The sequence below is a fragment of the Dipodomys merriami genome, unplaced genomic scaffold (assembly GCF_024711535.1).
Source record: "Dipodomys merriami isolate MVZ:Mamm:240054 unplaced genomic scaffold, mDipMer1.0.p SCAF_30, whole genome shotgun sequence".
NCBI lineage: Eukaryota > Metazoa > Chordata > Mammalia > Rodentia > Heteromyidae > Dipodomys > Dipodomys merriami.
This window is the reverse complement of record NW_027204493.1, coordinates 7,586,564-7,608,105: the sequence shown is the minus strand read 5'-3', so window position 1 is coordinate 7,608,105 and position 21,542 is coordinate 7,586,564. Positions and strand designations below refer to the sequence as shown.

The following is a 21,542-nucleotide window of genomic DNA, read 5'->3' as shown; positions in this document are numbered from 1 at the left end:
GCTGAGATCTATGGTTCAAAGCCAGGCAGGGAAAGACAGTCCATGAGACTCTTTTTTTTTTCTCATGGGGGCTGAACTCTGGGCGCTGTTCCTCAGCTCTTCAGCTCAAGGCTAGCACTCTACCACTTGAGCCACAGTGCCACTTTGGCTTTTTTCTGCTTATATGGTGCTGAAGAATTGAACCTAAGGCCTCAGGCATGCAAGGCAAGCACTCTACCACTGAGCCAACTTCCCAGCCTCCAATAAACCACTCCAAAATCCAGAAGTGGTGCTCAAGTGGTAGAGTGTTTGTCTTGAGCTAAAAGACAGCAGCGCCCAGGCCCAGAGTTCAAGCCAAACCAGGAAATGTTATATGTAGGAAATTCAATCATACCAAATGGTGTATAAAAGCTAAGTAGTATTCACTCATATGTTCATATAATATATTCTACATATGGTATACTGTATATAGTGTATACAAAATATATAATATATATAAACATAATATACATATATTATATTAAACCTACCATGTATACCTGTGATGATGATTAGGGACTAACAGAAATGATTGGTAGATTTTCTTTAGTAGTCACCAGTGATATTTCATGGAAGTTTCCATGATATACTGATAGCTCCATTGCAATAGGGTGAGGGTGGAACCCAAGTTGGGGAATAGAGTATCAGAATGTATAGACTAATCTAATGGAGTTGAGCATAAATGGTAAAGAGAAAGAGAGCCGATGGTGACACTGTGTAAAATGGCCAGTTCTGGTAGGTAAAAATGATTATTAGTGTCATTCATTATTTTACTTTGTTCGATGTCCATGTTAACAATTTTGACTTACTGAGTTGAACCAAATATTTTTATGTTTACACAGCTATGTATTGTGTTGTGTTCATACGGTAATGAGCACAAGGATTTAAAAAATATAGGATTTTTTTCCTAATGAAAGCTTATAGTCCAGTCTAAAATCAAGTGTGTATATATGGGGGGTTATATGAACAACAGAGAAAATTCAACAAACGGGACAAAGGTCACTAACAACATCCAATGGCAATTGCTACTCAGTGCAGAATAGATGAACTGTGAATTCAAAGTAAGGAAAGACAACCAGAGTGGAGAAAGTTTTCAACAAACAGAGGAAATATGTGCGGGCCACAAAAATAGAAGGTTAAGACTTTCGTAAGGGAAAAACAAGAGGAAAAGCCTGACTCTAGAATTCCATCTCTTCTTTTGCGGAATAGAAATATTGCTACCTACCTTTCTTCAGCCCAATTAGAGGGGCTCAAAAATAAATCTACCCGAGCCTGGTGCTAATGGCTCATGCCTAATATCCTAGCTACACAGAAGGCTGAGATCTAAGCAGTGCACTTCTTTTTTTATTATTAGTGTTTTTTTATTGTGAAAATACCGTACAGAAGAGTAACAATTACATGAGCAAGGTAATGAGTACATTTCTGACCAAGCATTGTTGCCTCCTCCTTTGTTTCCCCTTACCATCCCTGCTCTTCCTCCCATCTCTTAAGAAGTGTGCTACTAGACCAGCAGGAAAGTCCATGAGACTCTGAACTCTAATTAACCACCAGAAAACCAGAAGTGGTACTGTGTCTCAAGTGGTGAGAACTAGCCTTGAGCAAAAAAGCTCAGGGCCAGAGTTCAAGCCTTATGACTGACAAAAAACCCCAACAAACCAGCAAACAAATATATAAATAAGTAAACAAATAAATCCACTCTTTTGCATTCTTATATGGAAGTGTTCTTAGGTGGAAGGTAGTCATGCTTCCCTATGATCCATGAGAACCACTATCAGATACATAAGAAACCTCTTGCTGAAGAGCAGGAGTCTTAAAAGCCGCCGCCTGAAACAGTAGAAGGCAAAGTAAAAGAAGCCCAACACTGGCTGTCACAAGTAAGCTCAGCGCTCTGCAGGACAAGAGAAAAGCAGTTTACTACTTTGACCCATCAGAGAGCCTTAAATTCGAACCTGAAGACACAGATATTGAAGTTGCAAAGGCTGGCAATGTAAATAAAATAAATTTCAATAAATTAGAAAATACTGAAGCTTGTTGCCAGTGGCTCATACTGTAATCCTAGCTACTCAGGAGGCTGAGATCTGAGGATTGTGGTTCAAAGCCAGACTGAGCAGGAAAGTCCATGAGGTTCTTATCTCCAATTAACCTCCAGAATACTGGAAGTGACACTGTGACTTCATGTGGTAGAGTGCTAGCCTTGAGCAAAAAAGCTAAGAGACAGTGCCCAGGCTCAAAATTCAAGCCCCATGACTAACAAAAAGCCAGGTGTGGTAGCACATTCCTGTAACCTCAGCCCTTGGGCGGATGAGACAGAGGATCTTCAGTTTGAGATCAGCTTAAGCTAGATGATATTTGAAGCCAGCCTGAGTCACGTAGTGGGATCTTTACCTCAAAAAAGAAAGAAGGGGCTGGTAGGTAGCTCAGTGGTAGAATGCTGGCCTCTCCTGCATGAGACCTGGGTTCGATTTCTCAGTGCCACATAAGCAGAAAAAGCCAGAAGTGGCGCTGTGGCTAGCTAGAGCTCTAGCCTTGAGCTGAAGAGCTGGGGGACAGAGCCCAGGCCTATAGTTCAGGCCCCATGACTGACAAAAAGAGAGAGAGAGAGACAGAGAGACAGAGAGACAGAGAGACAGAGAGTCAGAGAGACAGAGAGACAGAGAGGGGTAGGGGAGGGAAGGAGGAAGGAGGAGAAAGAGAAAGAGAGAGGGATAGAGAGAGAGAAAGAGAGAGAGAAACCAAAGAAAGAAAGATGAAATGATATCAAATACGTTCTTCTGAGACAAAAAAATACAGTTAAAGAAGAAATGAGAACAAAGAACTGTCTGATAATACATAAGTCTTTAGAAAACAACATATTTAGTAAACTAAATAAATGCCAAAGAATAAATTCCAGGGAAATCATAAAATAATTTAATTGAGCAAAATTTAAATTCCTAAGATGTAGCTGAAGGCTCACTTCGAGGAGAAGCTCTGGTTTTAAATGCCTCTATTTGAAAAGAAGAAGGCCTACAGATTTAAGATCTAAATTGCAACCACTGAAGCAGGATAAAAAGAAAAGAAGACTCAAGTGGCAAGTGGTAGAGCACTTACCTCGCAAGTATGAGGATCTGAATTTTTTTAATGTACCAATAAAAAATGAATAAAAAAAGCTAATAAGGAGAGAGTAAATTAAAGCAAAGGCAATTCAAAATAAAGCAGTAAAAAGCAGAGGACAATGAAGGAGAAACTAAGCAGGAGAAAAGTAGAAACAACTGGGTTTTGGAAAAGGTCAATAAAGTTAACTATTTCTGGTTGGCTTTTAAAGGATCGGGAGTCTAAGTATGGTTTAACTGGATCGTATACTTGAGTGTTTTTATGGGACTGCAATTAAAATCCACAGGGATGGGCTCTGCTTCCAAGCATAAATGATGAGTGTTGACAGATTCAGTTCCTTGGACTGAAAGCTTCAGTTCCTAGCTGTCTATTGGCTGGGGGCCATTCCCAGTTATTTACCACACAGGCTTCTGCAATATGGCACCTCCAAGCAAGGAGGAAATCTCATGTCTTTTGTAACATAGTTTTAGAAGTAGCATCCTATCATGTCTGCCTTACTTTATACATTAGAAACAAGTCACTGGGTTCAGTCCATACTCAGGGGAAAGGGTATGAATGCCAAGAGGATAGAGATTATTAGGAGCTATTTTAGAAATACTTCTACCACACTGCCTGAATAGAGGAACCACTTATCAGACTGAGAGGGACAAATGAAAGTGCCTGTTCCCAAACAAGGAATGACAATAGCTTTTCTGATTGTAGTCACTATTCAAAGCCAAAGCATAGGAACTTGATGGGACTGGCTTTGTAATGGGCCCTTGTTTGAGGACCAAAGACAAAAGAAACCTCAGATTGAGTGGGTAAATTTAGATTCAAAGGTGCAACATTAACTACCAGACCCAAGTTCTGAATGTGATACTATGGATGAGAAGAGGGTTAAGAGATCAGGATCCAGAAATAATGCCAAGACAACACAGAAGCAAAATTAACCAGATATAGAAAGATTTGTAGAGTCGTCTGCAACAAAAACAAAACCAAGGTTAGACAAAAACTTTTCTCTCATTTACTGAAAAGTCATAATCTGCTGCTATGTTTTTTCTCTTTTTTATTGCAAAAATACCATACAAAGGGGTTACAATTACATGCAAGGTAATGAGTACATTTCTTTTTTTTTCTTTCTTATTTATTTATTTATTTATTGTGAAAATACCGTGCAGAGGGGTTACAATTACATGGGCAAGATAATGAGTACATTTCTTATCAAGCATTGTAGCCTCCTCCTTTGTTTTTCCCTTCCGATCTCCCATCCCCTCTCCGCCAAAGTTGTAAAGTTCGTTTTTTGACGTAACGACTTGTACATCTCATTGTTACAATGGGTCCACCGTATCCCTGTTTCAAGCATTTGTTTTGGCCCTTCCCCTCCACAGATTATACCAACATCAAATACAGTGAAAGCAGGGCTTATACCATGGGGGAGGGACATACAAAGCAACAAAGAAATATCTTATAAATATGTTAGAAACAATCACAAGAAAGAAAAAACATTTGAATCCTTATCTTGGGGTTCATTTCACCTAACATCAACTTATCTACAGTTTCTGCTTGTCTCAGACATATACTAGTTATTGCAAATAAGGGAAACCATGGAACCTATGTTTCTTTGGGCCTGGCTTACTTCACTTAATATAATTTTTTTCCAAGTCTTTCCATTAACTAACAAATGGGGCAATGTCATTCTTTCTGATGGAGGCATAGAATTCCATTGTGTATATATATCACATTTTCATCTACTGAGGGGCATCTGGGTTGGTTCCATATCTTAGCTATGGTAAATAATGCTGCAATAAACATAGTTGTGGTCTTGTTTGTGAACATTTGGGTAAATGCCCAAAAGTGGGATTGCTGGGTCATAGGGGAGCTCTATGTGAGTCCTTTGAGGAAACTCCATACTGCTTTCCAAAGTGGTTGAACAAGTTTACACTCCCATCAACAATGCAGTAAGATTCCCTTCTGTCCACATCCCCTCCAGCATCTGTTGTTATTAGAGTTCTTGATTATAGCCATATAGCCATTCTAACTGGGGTGAGTTGGAATCTCAATGTTGTTTTGATTTTCATTTCTTTTATGGCTGGAGAGGTTGAACATTTCTTTTTTATATAATCTTCCTTAATCTTTTATTTATTTTTAATTGTGAAAATACTGTACAGAGGGGTTACAATTACATGGGCAAGATAATGAGTACATTTCTTATCAAGCATTGTAGCCTCCTCCTTTGTTTCCCCTTCCCATCCTCCTCCTCCCCACCCCGCCCCCCGCCCCCGCACCAAAGTTGTAAAGTTTGTTTTTGATATAAGGACTTGTACATCTCATTGTTGCAATAGATCCATCTGTATCCCTATTTAAATGATTTGTTTTCCCCTTCCCCTCCACAAATTATAAACACAATGGAATTTTATGCCTCCATCAGAAAGAATGACATTGCCCCCATTTGTTAGGAAATGGAAAGACTTGGAAAAAATTATATTAAGTGAAGTAAGCTAGGCCCAAAGAAACATAGGTCCCATGGTTTCCCTTATTTGCAATAACTAGTATATGTCTGAGTCAAGCAGAAAAGGTCAGATAAGTTGATGTTAGGGAAATGAACCCTAAGAGATGTATTCAAATGTTTTTATTTCTTTCATGTGATTGTTTCTAACACATTTATAAGATGATTACTTTGTTGCTTTGTATATCCCTCCCCCACGGTATAACCCCTGCTTTCACTGTATTTGATGTTGTTATAATTTGTGGAGGGGAAGGGAAAAAGCATTTCTTCATGTGTCTATTGGCCATCCTTTTTTCCTCTTTAGAGAAGTTTCTCTTTAAGTCTTTAGCCCACTTATTTATTGGGCAGTTGTTTCTTTGAGGATTTGTTGTTGGGAGATTCAGTTTTTTGAGTTCCAGGTGTATTTTAGATATTATTTCTCCATCGAATTCATTTATTTTTTATTTTTAACATTCCTTTATTCACATCTTCATAACAAGGTCAATGAATATCATAACCATTTTCAAAACTGATTATTTCCGTGCCTTTTTACACAAAAAATTATCACATGACTTCATGAGAGAAAGGTCAAATGAAAGCCATATTGAAGCAAGGAACTCCCCTTCCAGTAAAAGTAATCTGTGTGCTTGCTCCTATGTCTTCTACTTTCTCTAATGACTTTCTCAATACTTCTTGAACCCTGATGAAAAGTGTATGGGGTTCATTTTTCTAGTCTGTCTATAGTGGTTTATGTTTGAAATTTTTCTTAATATAAACCTTTCTTTTTCAACATACGACTTGTACATCTCATTGTTGCAATGGGTCCATCTGTATCCCTAGTTAAACGATTTGTGTCGAAAAACGAACTTTAAAACTTTGGGTGGGGGAGGATGTGGGGGAAGTATGGGAAGGGATGGGAAGGGGAAACAAAGAGGAGGCTACAATGCTTGATAAGAAATGTACTCATTATCTTGCCCATGTAATTGTACCTCCTCTATATGGTATTCTCACAATAAAGAAAAAAGAAACTTTAAAAAAACTTTCTTTTAAAAAAGTTTAAAAAATGACTTTTACCTCTCTTTTCGTCACATGTAAATTTTTAACCTTTTTTTTATAGTGAAAATACTGCACAGAGGGGTTACAATTACATGAACAAGGTAATGAGTAAATTTCTTATCAAACATTGTTGCTTCCTCCTTTGTTTCCCCTTAACATCCCTGTCCCCCTGCCAAAGTTGTAAAGTTCTTTTTTTTTATTGTGAAAATACTGTACAGAGGGGTTACAATTACATGGGCAAGATAATGAGTACTACATTTCTTATCAAGCATTGTAACTTCCTCCTTTGTTTCCCCTTCCCATCCCTTCCCATCCTCCCCCCCAACCCTCCACCCAGTCCTCCTCCCTCCTCCCCATCAAAGTTTTAAAGTTCGTTTTTCCACATAACTTGTACATCTCATTGTTGCAATGGATCCACCTGTATCCCTATTTAAACAATTTGTTTTTTCCCTTCTCCTCCACAAATTATAACAACATCAAATACAGTGAAAGCAGGGGTTATACCGTGGGGGAAGGACATACAAAGCAACAAAGAAATCATCTTATAAATGTGTTAGAAACAATCACATGAAAGAAATAAAAACATTTGAATACATCTCTTAGGGTTCATTTCCCTAACATCAACTTATCTGACCTTTTCTGCTTGACTCAGACATATACTAGTTATTGCAAATAAGGGAAACCATGGGACCTATGTTTCTTTGGGCCTAGCTTACTTCACTTAATATAATTTTTTCCAAGTCTTTCCATTTCCTAACAAATGGGGGCAATGTCATTCTTTCTGATGGAGGCATAGAATTCCATTGTGTATATATACTACATTTTCTGCCCAATAAATAAGTGGGCTAAAAACTTAAAGAGAAACTTCTTTGAAGAGGAAAGAAGGATGTCCAATAGACACATGAAGAAATGCTCAACCTCCCTAGCCATAAAAGAAATGCAAATCAAAACAACATTGAGATACCACCTCACCCCAGTTAGAATGGCTATAATCAAGAACTCTAATAACAACAGATGCTGGAGGAGATGTGGACAGAAGGGAACCTTACTGCATTGTTGGTGGGAGTGTAAATTTGTTCAACCACTTTAAAGCAGTATGGAGGTTACTCAAAAGACTCCACATAACCCCGAATAGCAAAAACGCTCCTCAATGGAAAGAACACTGCTGGAGGAATATCAATACCAAATTTCAAACTCTACTATAAAGCCATAGTAATCAAAACAGCTTGGTATTGGCATAAGAACAGACCTCAGGACCAATGGAATAGAATTGAAAACCCAGAAATGAACCTACAGACCTATAGCCATCTAATCTTCGATAAGGGAGCTAAAACAATAGAATGGAAGAAAGACAGCCTCTTCAGTAAATGGTGCTGGCAAAATTGGTTAACTACATGTAGAAAACTAAAGCTAGATCCTTATATATCACCCTGCACCAGAATCAACTCCAAATGCATCAAAGACCTTGAACTCAAAGCAGACACTCTGAAAACATTACAGGATGGAATAGGAGAAACCCTAGGTCTCCTTGGCTCAGGCCGAAATTTTCTGAATAGAGACCCGGAAACACAACAAATCAAAGAAAGGTTGGACAAATGGGATTGCATAAGGTTGCAGAGCTTCTGCAGGGCAAATGACATAGCTAGCAAGATCAATAGAAAGCCCACCGATTGGGAGAAGATCTTTACTAGCCATACAACGGACAAGGGTCTCATATCTAAAATATACTTGGAACTCAAAAAATTAAACTCCCCAACAACAAATCCTCAAAGAAACAACTGCCCAATAAATAAGTGGGCGAAAGACTTAAAGAGAAGCTTCTCTGAAGAAGAAAGAAGGATGGCCAATAGACACATGAAGAAATGTTCAACATCCCTAGCCATAAAAGAAATGCAAATCAAAACAACATTGAGATATCACCTCACTCCAGTTAGAACAGCAAAAATCAAGAACTCTAACAACAACAGATGCTGGAGGGGATGTGGACAGAAAGGAACCTTACTTCATTGTTGGTGGGAATGTAAACTTGTTCAACCACTTTGGAAAGCAGTATGGAGGTTCCTCAAAAGACTTCACATAGATCTCCCCTATGACCCAGCAATCCCACTTTTGGACATTTACCCAAATGTTTACAAACAAGACCACACTAAAGCTACCAGCACAACTATGTTTATTGCAGCATTATTTACCATAGCTAAGATATGGAACCAACCCAGAAGCCCCTCAGTAGATGAATGGATCAAGAAAATGGTATATATACACAATGGAATTCTATTCCTCCATCAGAAAGAATGACATTTCCCCATTTGTTAGGAAATGGAAAGGTTTGGAAAAAATTTTATTAAGTGAAGTAAGCCAGGCCCAAAGAAACATAGGTCCCATGGTTTCCCTTATTTGCAATACCTAGTATATGTATGAGTCAAGCAGAAAAGGTCAGATAATGTGATGTTAGGAAAACGAACCCTTAAATATGTATTTTAATGTTTTCATTTCTTTCATGCATGTGTTTCTAACACATTTATAAGATTATTTCTTTGTTGCTTTGTATGTCCCTCCCCCACAGTGTAACCCCCGCTTTCACTATATTTGATGTCAGTATAACATGTGGAGGAGATGGGGACAAACAAGTCGTTTAAGGATTCAGGTGGACCTGTTGCAACAATGAGAAGTACAAAATGTCATGTCAAAACCAGCTTTACAATGTCGGTGTGGGGGGGAGGGGGGTATGATTGGGTGGTGGGGAGGGGGGAGGCTGGGAAGGGAGGTGAAGGGTAAACAAAGGAGGAGGCTGCAATGCTTGGTAAGAAATGTATGCATTATCCTGCCCATGTAATTGTAACCCCTCTGTACAGTATGTTCTCAAATAAAATAAAATTAAATTAAAAAAAAAAGTCTCCACATAGAACTCTCCTATGACCCAGCAATCCCACTTTTGGGCATTTACCCAAATGTTCACAAACAAGACCATACTAAAGCTACCAACACGACTATGTTTATTGCGGCATTATTTACCATAGTTAAGCTATGGAACCAACCCAGATGCCCCTCGTTTTTCGATATAACATCTGTACATCTCATTGTTGCAATGGGTCCACAATTTGTTTTTCCCTTCCTCTCCACAAACTATACCAACATCAAATACAGTGAAAACAGGGGTTATACCATGGGGGAAGTACATACAAAGCAACAAAGAAATCATCTTATAAATATAGATTTATTTTGAGGGTTTATTTGTTACCTGTTCTTCTTAAACTCATTCACTATCTCTTACTTTAGATACATTTCTCCATGTATAGTGATCTACAACACAATTTGTTTAGTGTATTCATCTATATTAGCAGTAAGCTAAGTAGCAACTAGTAAATCAATATATAATAATTTAAAAATTAAAAATGTCCATGTCAGATTCAAACCACTAGTTTTGCTCATTCACAAAGCGCTGTTTTCTTCTCACTACTGCTGACTAAAGAGAATGGATTATATTGTTTTCGTTTAAATTTAAATTGTCACTAGGTGTATTTCCATTATCTTTCTTTGTTTAAAAAGTCCAAAATCTTTACGCAGTTATATGTTCTATAATCCTCACAGACTGAGGCATGAAAATTATGATTTTGAGGAATGCTCGGGTTACATAGCCAGTTCCAGGCCTCCAAAGTTGCCTAGTAAGATCTCATCTCACAAACAAAACAAAACAAAACGAAAACAGTGTAAAACCAAACCAAAACAAAGTGTTTTGAAAAATTATTTTTCTACCAATCTATCATGACTTCTAAGATCCATATGCTGTGATTTCTATGGGCTATTAAATCTATACACAGCTTTAGAAATATACATATTGATGGAGAGATAGATACAATTATGGAATAGCATTATGTAAAAATACTTTGTCCCTGGTTGCTATTTGCATCAAATAGCTTCTATTTTGAGAGGTTGACTGAATAAACTTGGAGGGTTGTGTGTGTGTGTGTGTGTGTGTGTGTGTGTGTGTGTGTGTGTGTGTGTGTGTGCGTGCATGCATGTGTATGTGAGTTTTAGGTAGTAGAATTCAAAGATATAAGTCATAAGACCACTGTCAGGATTCAGACAGCAAGCTATTTTCAAGGAAAGTCTGGCTAACAGAGATGATAGTACTGGGACAAGGTCATGATAGTGGAAGGAAAAGTTGTCAAAATTTGAAGTATATCTGTCCTTTCCAATGTACACAGCATCAGGGATATATAGTTGTTATTTCTGCACTAAGGATTGAACTGAAGAACTCTCAAACACTCCATCACTAACGCTGTACTCATAATCCTTCTGTTTCAAATTTGTGTCTTCAGATAAGGTCTTTACCTTTGTCTTATCAGGCCTAGTACCAAAATTCTCCTACTTCACCTTACACATAGATATAATTATGTACATATGCCACCACAACTGGTTTATTTTTTATTAATTTTAATTTTTATTGTCAAGGTGTTACAGTTACCTAAGTAAGGTAGTGAGTACATTTCTTGTTGAACTTGTTACTCCAGATCCCTCTTTTTTTTTTTTATAATGGTATCTCATTAACTTTTTGCCGAGGATGAAATTAAATTGTGGCCTACTTTCTCCATCCTAAGTAACTTGGATTGTAAGTGAATACTAGGTCCACCTCATGGTACTCTGCACTTAGAGGCAAACCTTGTACATATCACTACTTTTATGCCAAGCATAAGTAATTAAATAATCTGTATTCTGTTAAATAAGTAATTCTAAATCTGGAAGTCAACTCCTAAGAGCTTTTCATTGAGAGAGAATATCTGTAAAAAAGAAGAGTCTGTGACTTAAATTTGAAGTGCTGTCAGTTGTGTTGACTTGCAGGAAAAATTAATTTGCTGTGTAGGAAGTACTTAGTCTCATCTAAGTTCAGGAATAAAGTTAAATTTATTAGAAGTGTGCTATTCTCTTATTTCTTTCTTCCTCTATCCCCTTGACCTCATGTGCTTTCTACAATGTGTCAGAAAACAATTCATGCAGTGATTTTCTGCCTGGGGACAGGGCTTCTTCATTCACTAACACAATTCCTGTGAGCATAACATTAACTCAGAATGAAGGGTAACATGTTAGACAAAGTATGTGAGAGCTGATGAGTCTCTATAAATCCTGCTTTATGAATCAGCACTTACACTACCTATGTGAAAAGTATATTAAATCCTTGCCTCACAAAAGTAGATGATGAAAACATTGATAGGAAGGGATCTTTCTTATTGTTTTATGATCGATAAGATCTGGGTCCTACAGTAAGTTGTAATAAAGTTTCTTCCTAAGAGATGAGATTTAACTATCTACTGCTTAGTATTTCCTTTGACTCACTTAAAGGGAAAGTATGTCACATTGCAAGTCAGAAAGAAATCAGAAAGGTTGAAGGACTAGAAATTAATCAAATTATGCCTTTTTATTTGCCCTAGGGTCCCATGATTCTTTCAGCTTCTACATTGATGAAGCCTCTCCAGTAGGTCCTGAGCAACCGGAAACTGTCCAGAATTTTGTCTCTGTATTTGGAACTGTAGCCAAGAAACTGATGCGGAAATGGTTGGCCACTCAAACAATGAACTTCACTGGTCAGCTAGGAGCCGGAATCCGATATTTTGATCTTCGGATTTCCACCAAGCCCAGAGACCCTGACAATGAACTTTATTTTGCTCATGGCTTGTTCAGTGCCAAAGTCAACGAGGGCCTGGAGGAGATCAATGCATTCCTCACAGATCACCGTAAAGAAGTCGTATTCTTGGACTTCAACCATTTTTATGGGATGCAGAAATATCACCATGAAAAACTGGTCCAAATGCTGAAAGACATCTATGGAAACAAAATGTGTCCGGCGATTTTTGCCCAGGAAGTGAGCTTAAAGTACCTGTGGGAGAAAGACTATCAAGTGCTGGTGTTCTACCACAGTCCAGTGGCTCTGGAAGTTCCGTTTCTCTGGCCTGGGCAGATGATGCCAGCACCCTGGGCAAACACCACAGACCCTGAAAAACTGATCCAGTTTCTTCAGGCATCCATCACTGAAAGAAGAAAGAAGGGTTCGTTTTTTATCTCTCAGGTGGTTCTGACCCCCAAAGCTAGCACTGTGGTCAAAGGTGTAGCCAGTGGCCTCAGAGAAACGATCACAGAAAGGTAAGTATGCCTAAACTGTGCGAGAAAGCTTCCACAACATAGCTCAAATCTGCCTGTGGAAAGGGCTTCTTCATTCTTAACACAATAGAATACAGTACTACAAACAAACTGGGTGCATTTGAGCAATAGAAATGTGCCATCTCACAGAAAGGGAGATCAAGGGCTTGGCTATCTGTGATTTCCCTCTAAAAACCTTGACAAGAATCCATTCTATGACTGTCTTTTTGGTTCTGGTGATGGCTTCAAATCCTTGGCTTGTAGATGCATCTTCTTACCTTCCTTATCTTCTTCTCATAGTGTTCTTGTGAATCTTTTTCTGTAAGACCAATTGTGACACTGGTTTAGGGCCTACACCAATGGCTACATCATAACCTCATTACGTAGGTACAGACCTTTTTCCTAAATAAGTTCACACAAAGACAAAAGTGTGCTGTTCACATAGGAGACAAATCACCCCTTAACATCACCAATTTAAATTAATGTCTAGCTGTCTTTTACAAAACTCCTTTTCACCGTTGTGTAGCTTTTTCCTCTATCACATGCAGTCTTTTGTTTTTTACATACCTACTGCCATGTAATACATATCACAATCACAGGAAGTAGATATTGTCTTATGGATTAAAAATAATAACCTTCAGATAAACAGGGTACTTTGCCTAAGTTCCATTCAACAGTGAATGTTTGAAATAGACATTCCCAGACTCCATTCCCAAGCCATATCATCGGCCACATACATTATATAGACTGCTGTATTAGGAGGGGTTGCTCTCTTCTTATCAAGTCCAGTCATCCATGATTGACTACCTTCAAAGTGTACATGAAGTCATCACCAAAGATCTCTATTGCTATTTTTTAAGAGCCTGATATACGCAGAATTATGCAGACAATTATTCTCTTGAGTTCTGATTTCATATATGTATATGAAGTACTTTGACCATATTCATTTTCAGTCACTCTCTGTCTGCCTTTACCACCTCCTTCCTCCTGGTATCCACTCTTCCTCAACAGCACCTGTTTCGGATTTCTGACAATCGCCATTTTAGTGTATATAAATTGTACAAAGTGATTTGGTCATGGTTTTTCTTTTATTCATATATTTTAATCAGATCAATCCCTTTATTGCCCTATTCCTCATTCCTCCTAACTTCTATCTTTTTTTTCATTTTCTGGCATTTGATATACTTCTGTAGTTTGAAAGTCATATTTAAACTGTGTCTTAGCTATACATGGTCTAATATACTAGATCATGTAAGTTAGGTTTGTGGGGAGAAAATAAAATAAGTTAGGAAAGTACTGAAAAGTGTGTTTTACAATTCTTCCAGAAAAGTTACAGTGTTTGTTTTTGCTTTGAGTTTTTTTTCTTGGGGAGAAAAATGGGGGCATAGAAAGGGAGGGGGAAGAGTGAACAAGTATAATCATGCTATTTATTATACACTAGGTAGGAAATGATCTATGCAACTTGTGGTCAGAGGTAGGAGTAGGAAACTGGGGTAAAGTAAAGGAAGGAGGACATTGTCCAAGAAAATAAATGTACTCATTACCTGACTTACGAAATGGTGACACCTCTGTAATACATCTGAATAATAACAATACTGTAAAAGATTTTTAAAGCGTCACAATGCATATTAGCCTACAAACGATGCCAGCGGACATTTTAGTGAAGAATCCCATTTAATCAATACAGTATTTTCCAAACTTAAAAAAAAATCATATAACACTTATTAACAGCCCATGGAATTAACTTTGAAGGACTGTCCTTAATCATCTGTTCTAATTCAAAACTTCTCACTTGCCTGAGGGCTCATATATCTAAAATAGTAGAGTTGTATCTAGGACGGGAGGGGAATTTTGAGAGAAGAAAAAAAACCTATACGTAGAATCGACTTTTATGCTCTAGGATTATGCAAATTACTTACCAAAGGTTTGCACATGTATCTGTGTGTTGCTATTATCCTTGTGCTATAAGCATCCTTCGGTGAAGAATGATTTGTCTCTCATACACTGACCCTAACTTTATCTCTCATACACTGCCCCACCCCTTGAAGTATGAATGCTTTTTAAGGTAAAGATTACAAAAGCAATTCAAGTTGAAAAGTCAACATTGCCAGTTGCATTGGCAACAGGGCCGAATAGGTTGAAAAAGCCAAAAGCTTGTTGTTTTCATGGGCTGTAACTTCCAATTTGGAATGAGAAAGGCCTGAAGAGGCCAGTGTGACAGTTGCATAACCGTGCAACTATGCTTTGGGTCATTAAAATGTGCATTTTAAATTGGTGAAAATAGTACACTTTGAGGGGTATATTTTATCACACTGAAAAATGAAACAATGAAACACTAAGACATTTTAGAAAGACACCCCTGCCTTTGTCATTCACATAGCTAGGCAGTGGTGTTAGTGTGTGTGTACTCAGGTTTTTTGTTTTATTACTAATTTTTTAGACACATTTCAGTCTTCTGGATGAGGACTTGCCTTGCAAAGACAATTTGCTTAGCTCTGAAAAAGAAAGGGAGGAATGCTTTACTCCATGGTATTTGCTCTTTTTCTTCGTACAAGGTTGGTCTGGTTATGTCACTGTCTTCTTGACCTTTGTACCAGAAACATCCATTCAAAAATCATATGCTGGCATTGAAAGGTGCAAAGAGCTATTCTATGTCACTGAAAACAGTCACCAGGCAATTATAAGAAATATCTGGGTCTAAAGTATTTTCATCTGTAAAATTAGGAGCTTGTTTCTCTAGGATTTTAAAAATCATTTCTAATATTTGGGTTAACAAAAATTCTGAGCGTGTGCATTTAGAAAGTCGTGTTTGAAGTTCTGGGTGGCTTTCAGGAAAACTAAATTCAGGCTGGATTTAGGTACATTAGTTTTCAATCCGGCCCTAGGTTCCAAATACTGCAGATGTGTTTTCTATATTTTACCAATGCCAAAAGATATAGATTTTTAGTTCTCAAAGACCTATTTTTACTATATTTTTCAAACACCAGCTTTTACACCACACGCCCACAAAATTCACACATCCTGAAAAAAGAAGGTATGCAGTTTGAGTCAAGTCCTTTACCGAGTCATGGATAGTTTACTAATTTACAGTCCTTTTTCCATTTTAAAAATATAGTCATGTCGCCTATAAGAATATTTAGGAAGTAAGGCATCTTTGCAAGTAAGTTAGTGATTTAAGTTAATTCTACAGGTCAACAGTCTTATAATGATAATAGCATTGTCAGATCTTCTTATTTTCTTATTAAATATTATTATTTAAATATTCACCAGTATTAAAACACTATCAGATGTTATACCAATTGCTTTATATATTGTTTTATTTAGTGTTTACACAATCTTCCAATTATAGTTGCTACTCTCATCCCATCTTAAAAAGTGAAGGAGCAGATGCATTGATCCAAAAACTGTGGTACTTACACATGATGGAATTTTACATAGCCATTAGGAAGAATAATACAGTATTATGTCACTTGCAAGGAAGTGGATGGACCTAGAATGAATCATGTTAAGTGAGGTAAGCCAAGCTCAGAGGCACACACGGTTCATGTTTTCTCTCATATGCAAAAGCTAAATCTAAAATACGCCGGACATGATAAATTATATATGACTCCAGGCATTCACACACCGTAAGACCAAAAGAAGACACTCTTGGGAGAGAAACAGAAAGGTACAATGGCTCTGTGCCTCTGATCACATCAAGTAATATTTATTGAAATGAATTCCAGGAAATGGAAACAATAGGTCTTCTTTTTCTTTTCTTTTTGTCTTGGTTGGTTGTTTATCTCTTTAGAAAGGGAAAGGGAAACAAAAGTGGAGGGATATAGGGGAAACAAATGCAGCAGTGGTACTAAGTAGAAACTATGTTGAAAAGGAACTATACAATTTGTGAATGGGGACAACTATACAATTTGTGAATGGGGAAGGAAAAACTGGGAGGGAATGAAGGAAGGGGTGACATTGTCCCTTTAAACTCATTACCTGACTCATGAAACTATAACCCTGTTATATACCACCTTTTTAGTAACAAGTTTTTTAATTTTTTTAATTTTTTAATTTTTTTATTGTGAAAATACTGTACAGAGGGGTTAGAATTACATGGGCAAGACAATGAGTACATTTCTTATCAAGCATGGTAGTCTTCTCCTTTGTTTTCCCTTCCCATCCTCCCCCCACCCCACCCCCACTAAATCCTCCCCGCCCACCCCCCCAAAGTTGTAAAGTTCGTTTTCGACATAAGGTGGAGGAGAATTTTCTTAGAAATGTTGGGCAACTTACTGGATAACACAGTCAAAGTAAAGGTAGATTCTAGATCAACAAAGGTTCCACTATTTGCTTTGTAATTCCTACTTGAATTCATATGCTGTTCTAAACATTGTGTATATAGTGTGCACCCTTAGATTCAGAATCTTAAAGTGGTCACATCATGTTACCTCTTTATTTATAAGGCCTCAAAGAGGTCACTGCAACTTTGTTTTCACCCCCTTGAAAAGCAATTATCTACATCAAATTCCTCCTTATATTCAAGTGGATTCAGAGGAATTGCTTAGTACTTCTTCTTGAACAGTTCCCATGGACAAGGTTCTGAATGAAGTACTGTGAGCTATTTTAACATTGGTAAGCTTCCATTGTGCCCATCAAGTATAAAATAAAGTTTGAAAAGACAAGAACATACATGACCTAAATACAAATGAGAGAAAATGAAAGAATTAAAGATCAAAGCCTGTGGTGATTAAGACAATAGAGATGCTTGGAAAGATTTGGATTGGCTTTGTGATAGGCAAAAATAGGCAGAGGTAGCTTCCCAGGTTGAATTAATAATAGGAAGGGCAGGGAGGTAGAGAATCTTGAAGACAAGAGAAGTTAGGGTTGGTTACCATGGAGTGATGCTTTAAAAAACACCATGGAAGATGGGCATAGGAAAAGTGAAAAGGCAGATTATGAAGTTAGAGGTGACTTAATTACAAAATTGAAGAGATACTGTCAGACCTGGACCTCAACAAATGAAACTGGTCCAATTTTATAAGTCAGATAAATAAGGGAGATGCTACTGACAGAGCCACGAGTTAAAAGGGAAAACAACTGGTTAGGAAGGCAGAGAAATATAAGATGCTGACAGTATGACAAGGGCTGACAGTGCTGTCCTTTGAATGATGGGGACATCAATCTCAATATGAGAATTATAACTCCTTAGAGCTGGACAATACCTACTTTATTTTAGGATCTTAATCCTTGCTTTGAGGGGAAATTAGAATATTCAGGTTGAGTTTGTATGTTTGTTTTTTGTTTGTAATTACCCATCTGGGAAAAGACAGGGACATCAGAGATGTTGAGACCCTTACAATGTCAGGTGCTGTGTTGAGTATTTTATATGAATTGTATCTATTTATTCCACTCTATAAAATAGTGTATTACAAAGTAGGTATTATTATGTCCATTAAAAGTGGAACATTGTTGGGGATGGGAAGGTGGCTCAGTGGTAGAGTGCTTGCCTTGCATGCATGAGGCCCTGGGTCAGATTCCTCAGCACCACATAAGCAAAAAGAAAAAAGCCAGAAGTCGCGCTGTGGCTCAAGTGGTAGAGCGCTAGCCTTGAGCTGAAGAGCTGAGGGACAGCGCCCAGGCCCAGAGTTCAGGCCCCACAACCGGACCCTCCCCCCCCCCCAAAAAAAAATTCAGCTTGCATCTCTCTGGGATATGGCAGAAGGAAGCATACTCTTTGTGACTTTCATCATTTTAACATTTTTGTCCCAGGGCTTTTCAAAAGAAGCATCCAATAAACATTCTCTTTCTCTTCCATCCTGTTGATTTGATATATGCAAAAATAAATCCCCACCCTCTTATGGTAGTCAGGAGAGTCAAAAACTGAAAGAAGTAATATGCATTCAGGGCATGGCGTGTGTGTGTGTGTGTGTGTGTGTGTGTGTGTGTGTGTGTGTGTGTGTGTGTGTGTGTGTGTGTGTGTGTGTGTGTGTCTGTCTGTCTGTCTGTCTGTCTGTCTGTCTGTCTGTCCGTGCTTGTATGTCTGTCTTTATGAGCATGAGAAGAAGAGAGAGAATGAGAGGGAAAGCATGCACTTATTTAAAGCAGCATAGGAAGAGTTAGAGAGTCACTTACTTAGTAAACTGCTCTGGATCTTAGTTTTTTTATGGGGGACTGCTGGACCAATTAAATTCAATGTCTAAAAGGAAGTAAACAAGTGTATAGTTATAATATATATGGCTAGCATTTACTAACCACTGAGAGGAAATAAATTAACGGGAAATAGAGAAAACAACAGTAAGGGTAATAACTATCCAGAAAGCAGAGATATTTAGTTAGGCAGTTGGTAACACAGTAGTTTGGTCACCTATGAGGACAGCAGTTTGTTGAAGATTTGAACCATAACATGAATTACCATGAGCGGTGAAGACGTGTCTGAGTCAGGAGGTCAGATGAACCAGATCTGGGCAACTTGAGTCACATTCTAGGGCCATTCGTTGAACTTTACATTCATCCAAGGAACAATATTTCCAGTCTGGAGGAAATTTTAAATGTAAAACTGTGGAGAGAAATAGAAAGCGTAAGATTTCTGTGAAGATCCCTTAAATAAAGACCCCCAGGTGCATCTATATGGTTTAACATGCTGAGAATATTGTTTTATTGGGAACTGCAAGACATGCAATAAAGCAATGCTAGAAAGGACTTTCAAGATGGGGCTTGGATTAGGCAATCTGGGAGACGTTTAAGGAACCAGGGGCTTTCTTTAGGTTGGATGCCATTAGAAAGCAGGGACTAGTCCCTACCTCTGAACATTACAGTAAGTCATATATATATATATATATATATATATATATATATATATATATATATATATATAAGCTAGAATGAAACTTAAGCTCTGCTTTATAAAGAAGTCAGAGTCATTCATTTGGGTCAGATGTTTGGTTATTTGTGAGTAACATAGAGATTTTTTGTGCTTAAATAAAATTAATTATAGATCTTTTCCTCTTCCTTTTGTAATCTTTTTGAATTCCTTTTGTAATTCCTTTTGAATTTGGTATTGTGAGAGGTTATTTATGTCCAAAAGGAGAATAACATGACCTATTCATGAAGGTCAGGCCAGCTTGCCTTGTCAGTGGCTGCTGCCATGGCTGTTTTTGTTTACCTGGAAAGCTCCTACTGGCAGTTTGGTTTCTGAGATGTTTATTTTTTATTACTCTTTTTTTTTCATGGAAACAACTGCAGATAGGGTGTATGTAAAAACCTATGCCAATTTTATAGTGAAGGAAGTCAAAGAGTTAATGATGCTCTACCCTTGGATTGCCCACTGAAAATGTAAACTTCAAATTGAGCCATAATGACAGTCAACTTGACTGTCTTTCTCTGTGATCCTCTTTCTCCCTAATCATGGAAAACCACTGGAACTGATTGAAAAGTAGAAAGAATCATAGGTAGTGGAGATAGAAGAATAGGGATGGGGAAAAATTGGAAGGAGAACTTTCTGTAAAAGCAATTTGTGATTTTAATTTATTTTTATTTTTTTGGCATTTGTGGAGTGTAATTCTTTTTCAGTGAGTCTCACAATTCATTTAAGGCACAAAGAAGTAGATGAAATGGCAGTTGAAGTTTTATGAGACAAGGACTACCTGCTATACTGATATTATGATAATGAGATAACTTTTTCACAGAATTGTTTTGTTATCCTATTTGCCAGGTAGAGATATGTTTTTCTTGAGCTTGGTTCAATGAGTGCCCTGAAGGGTCATCTCTGCCAAATGGTAAGAGGAGTAAATGTTACTATAAGCATGCCTGATGTAACCAAATTGTCACATAACTTACTAACAGCAACTCACTAACAAGCCTACACAATGACAGTTCGGCTTTTAACTTGTCACATTTGGTTGAGAAAAACCTTTTCTTGAATAATTTCAATAGTAAAACAACGATAAAATGCCAATAACATAATTTTCTCAAAATATCTGACCTTGAAATCCCTTAGAAGAAAATACCACTTGTGTTGTCTGTGAACATTAATATTTGGGATCGTTGATTAGAAAACACACCTTTTGGATGTTGCTTTGTGTGTCTGGGATTGTAGCCTATTGCTAATGAACTTACTTTAAAGTGCTAAAAATAATTAGGCAAGAATAGCTAGAGATTCACTTGTCACAATTGATTTTTTTTTTGCGGAAATCGTGAGTGTAGCTTGAATTTTTTACCCTAAAATATTCTTTTCTCCCACCCCCTTACCATTTATTTTCCCTGTGGTCTCAGCTGTTACAAGAAGAAAAGCTTACAAGTTGTTTCAGAGATGGTGACACTATCTGAAAAGAGCTGCATGTGGCAGTAAGATTGCAATGTGTGATTTCATTAGTGAATGCTAAAAGCACAAGATGCCCTTTGGAAAGGGATGTGCGAGCAGGCCTGTATGAAGCGGAGCAAATGGGCTCTGTCGCTGCTAGTTGTCTGAATGCTAAGCAGAAAAAGCTTTTGCCTATGTTTCTTCACTCTGGTCCAAAACATGAAGTAGTAAAGAAAATAAATAATCCCATGATGCTAGCACCAACTGTTTATGAATGTAGCTCTTTCCATTTTTGTGGTTCATTTTTGTGTGTGTGGTGGGGGGGATTTAATTTCAGTTACTTGTTTTCCCAAATATGATATAGTATGTAACTTGTAATGAATGGATTTTATGGAAATTTGGTGGAGTACATAATTCAGCCTAAATTTAATTTTTTTTAGGAGAGGCCATACAGGGATTTAGAAGAAATGGGTTGGATCTCTTAATAACTAGCCTGGAAAT

The 21,542-nt window shown here is 37.6% G+C and overlaps 1 protein-coding gene across 1 annotated transcript in view; it reads left to right on the top strand.

Moving 5' to 3' along the window:
* The window catches only part of Plcxd3 (phosphatidylinositol specific phospholipase C X domain containing 3), a 149,799-nt gene that overhangs the window by 78,312 nt on the left and 49,945 nt on the right, over positions 1-21,542 (top strand). The window contains exon 2 of the mRNA XM_070041106.1: positions 12,055-12,763. Coding sequence (XP_069897207.1) covers positions 12,055-12,763 — 709 coding nt within the window. The remainder of the gene's footprint in view (positions 1-12,054; positions 12,764-21,542) is intronic.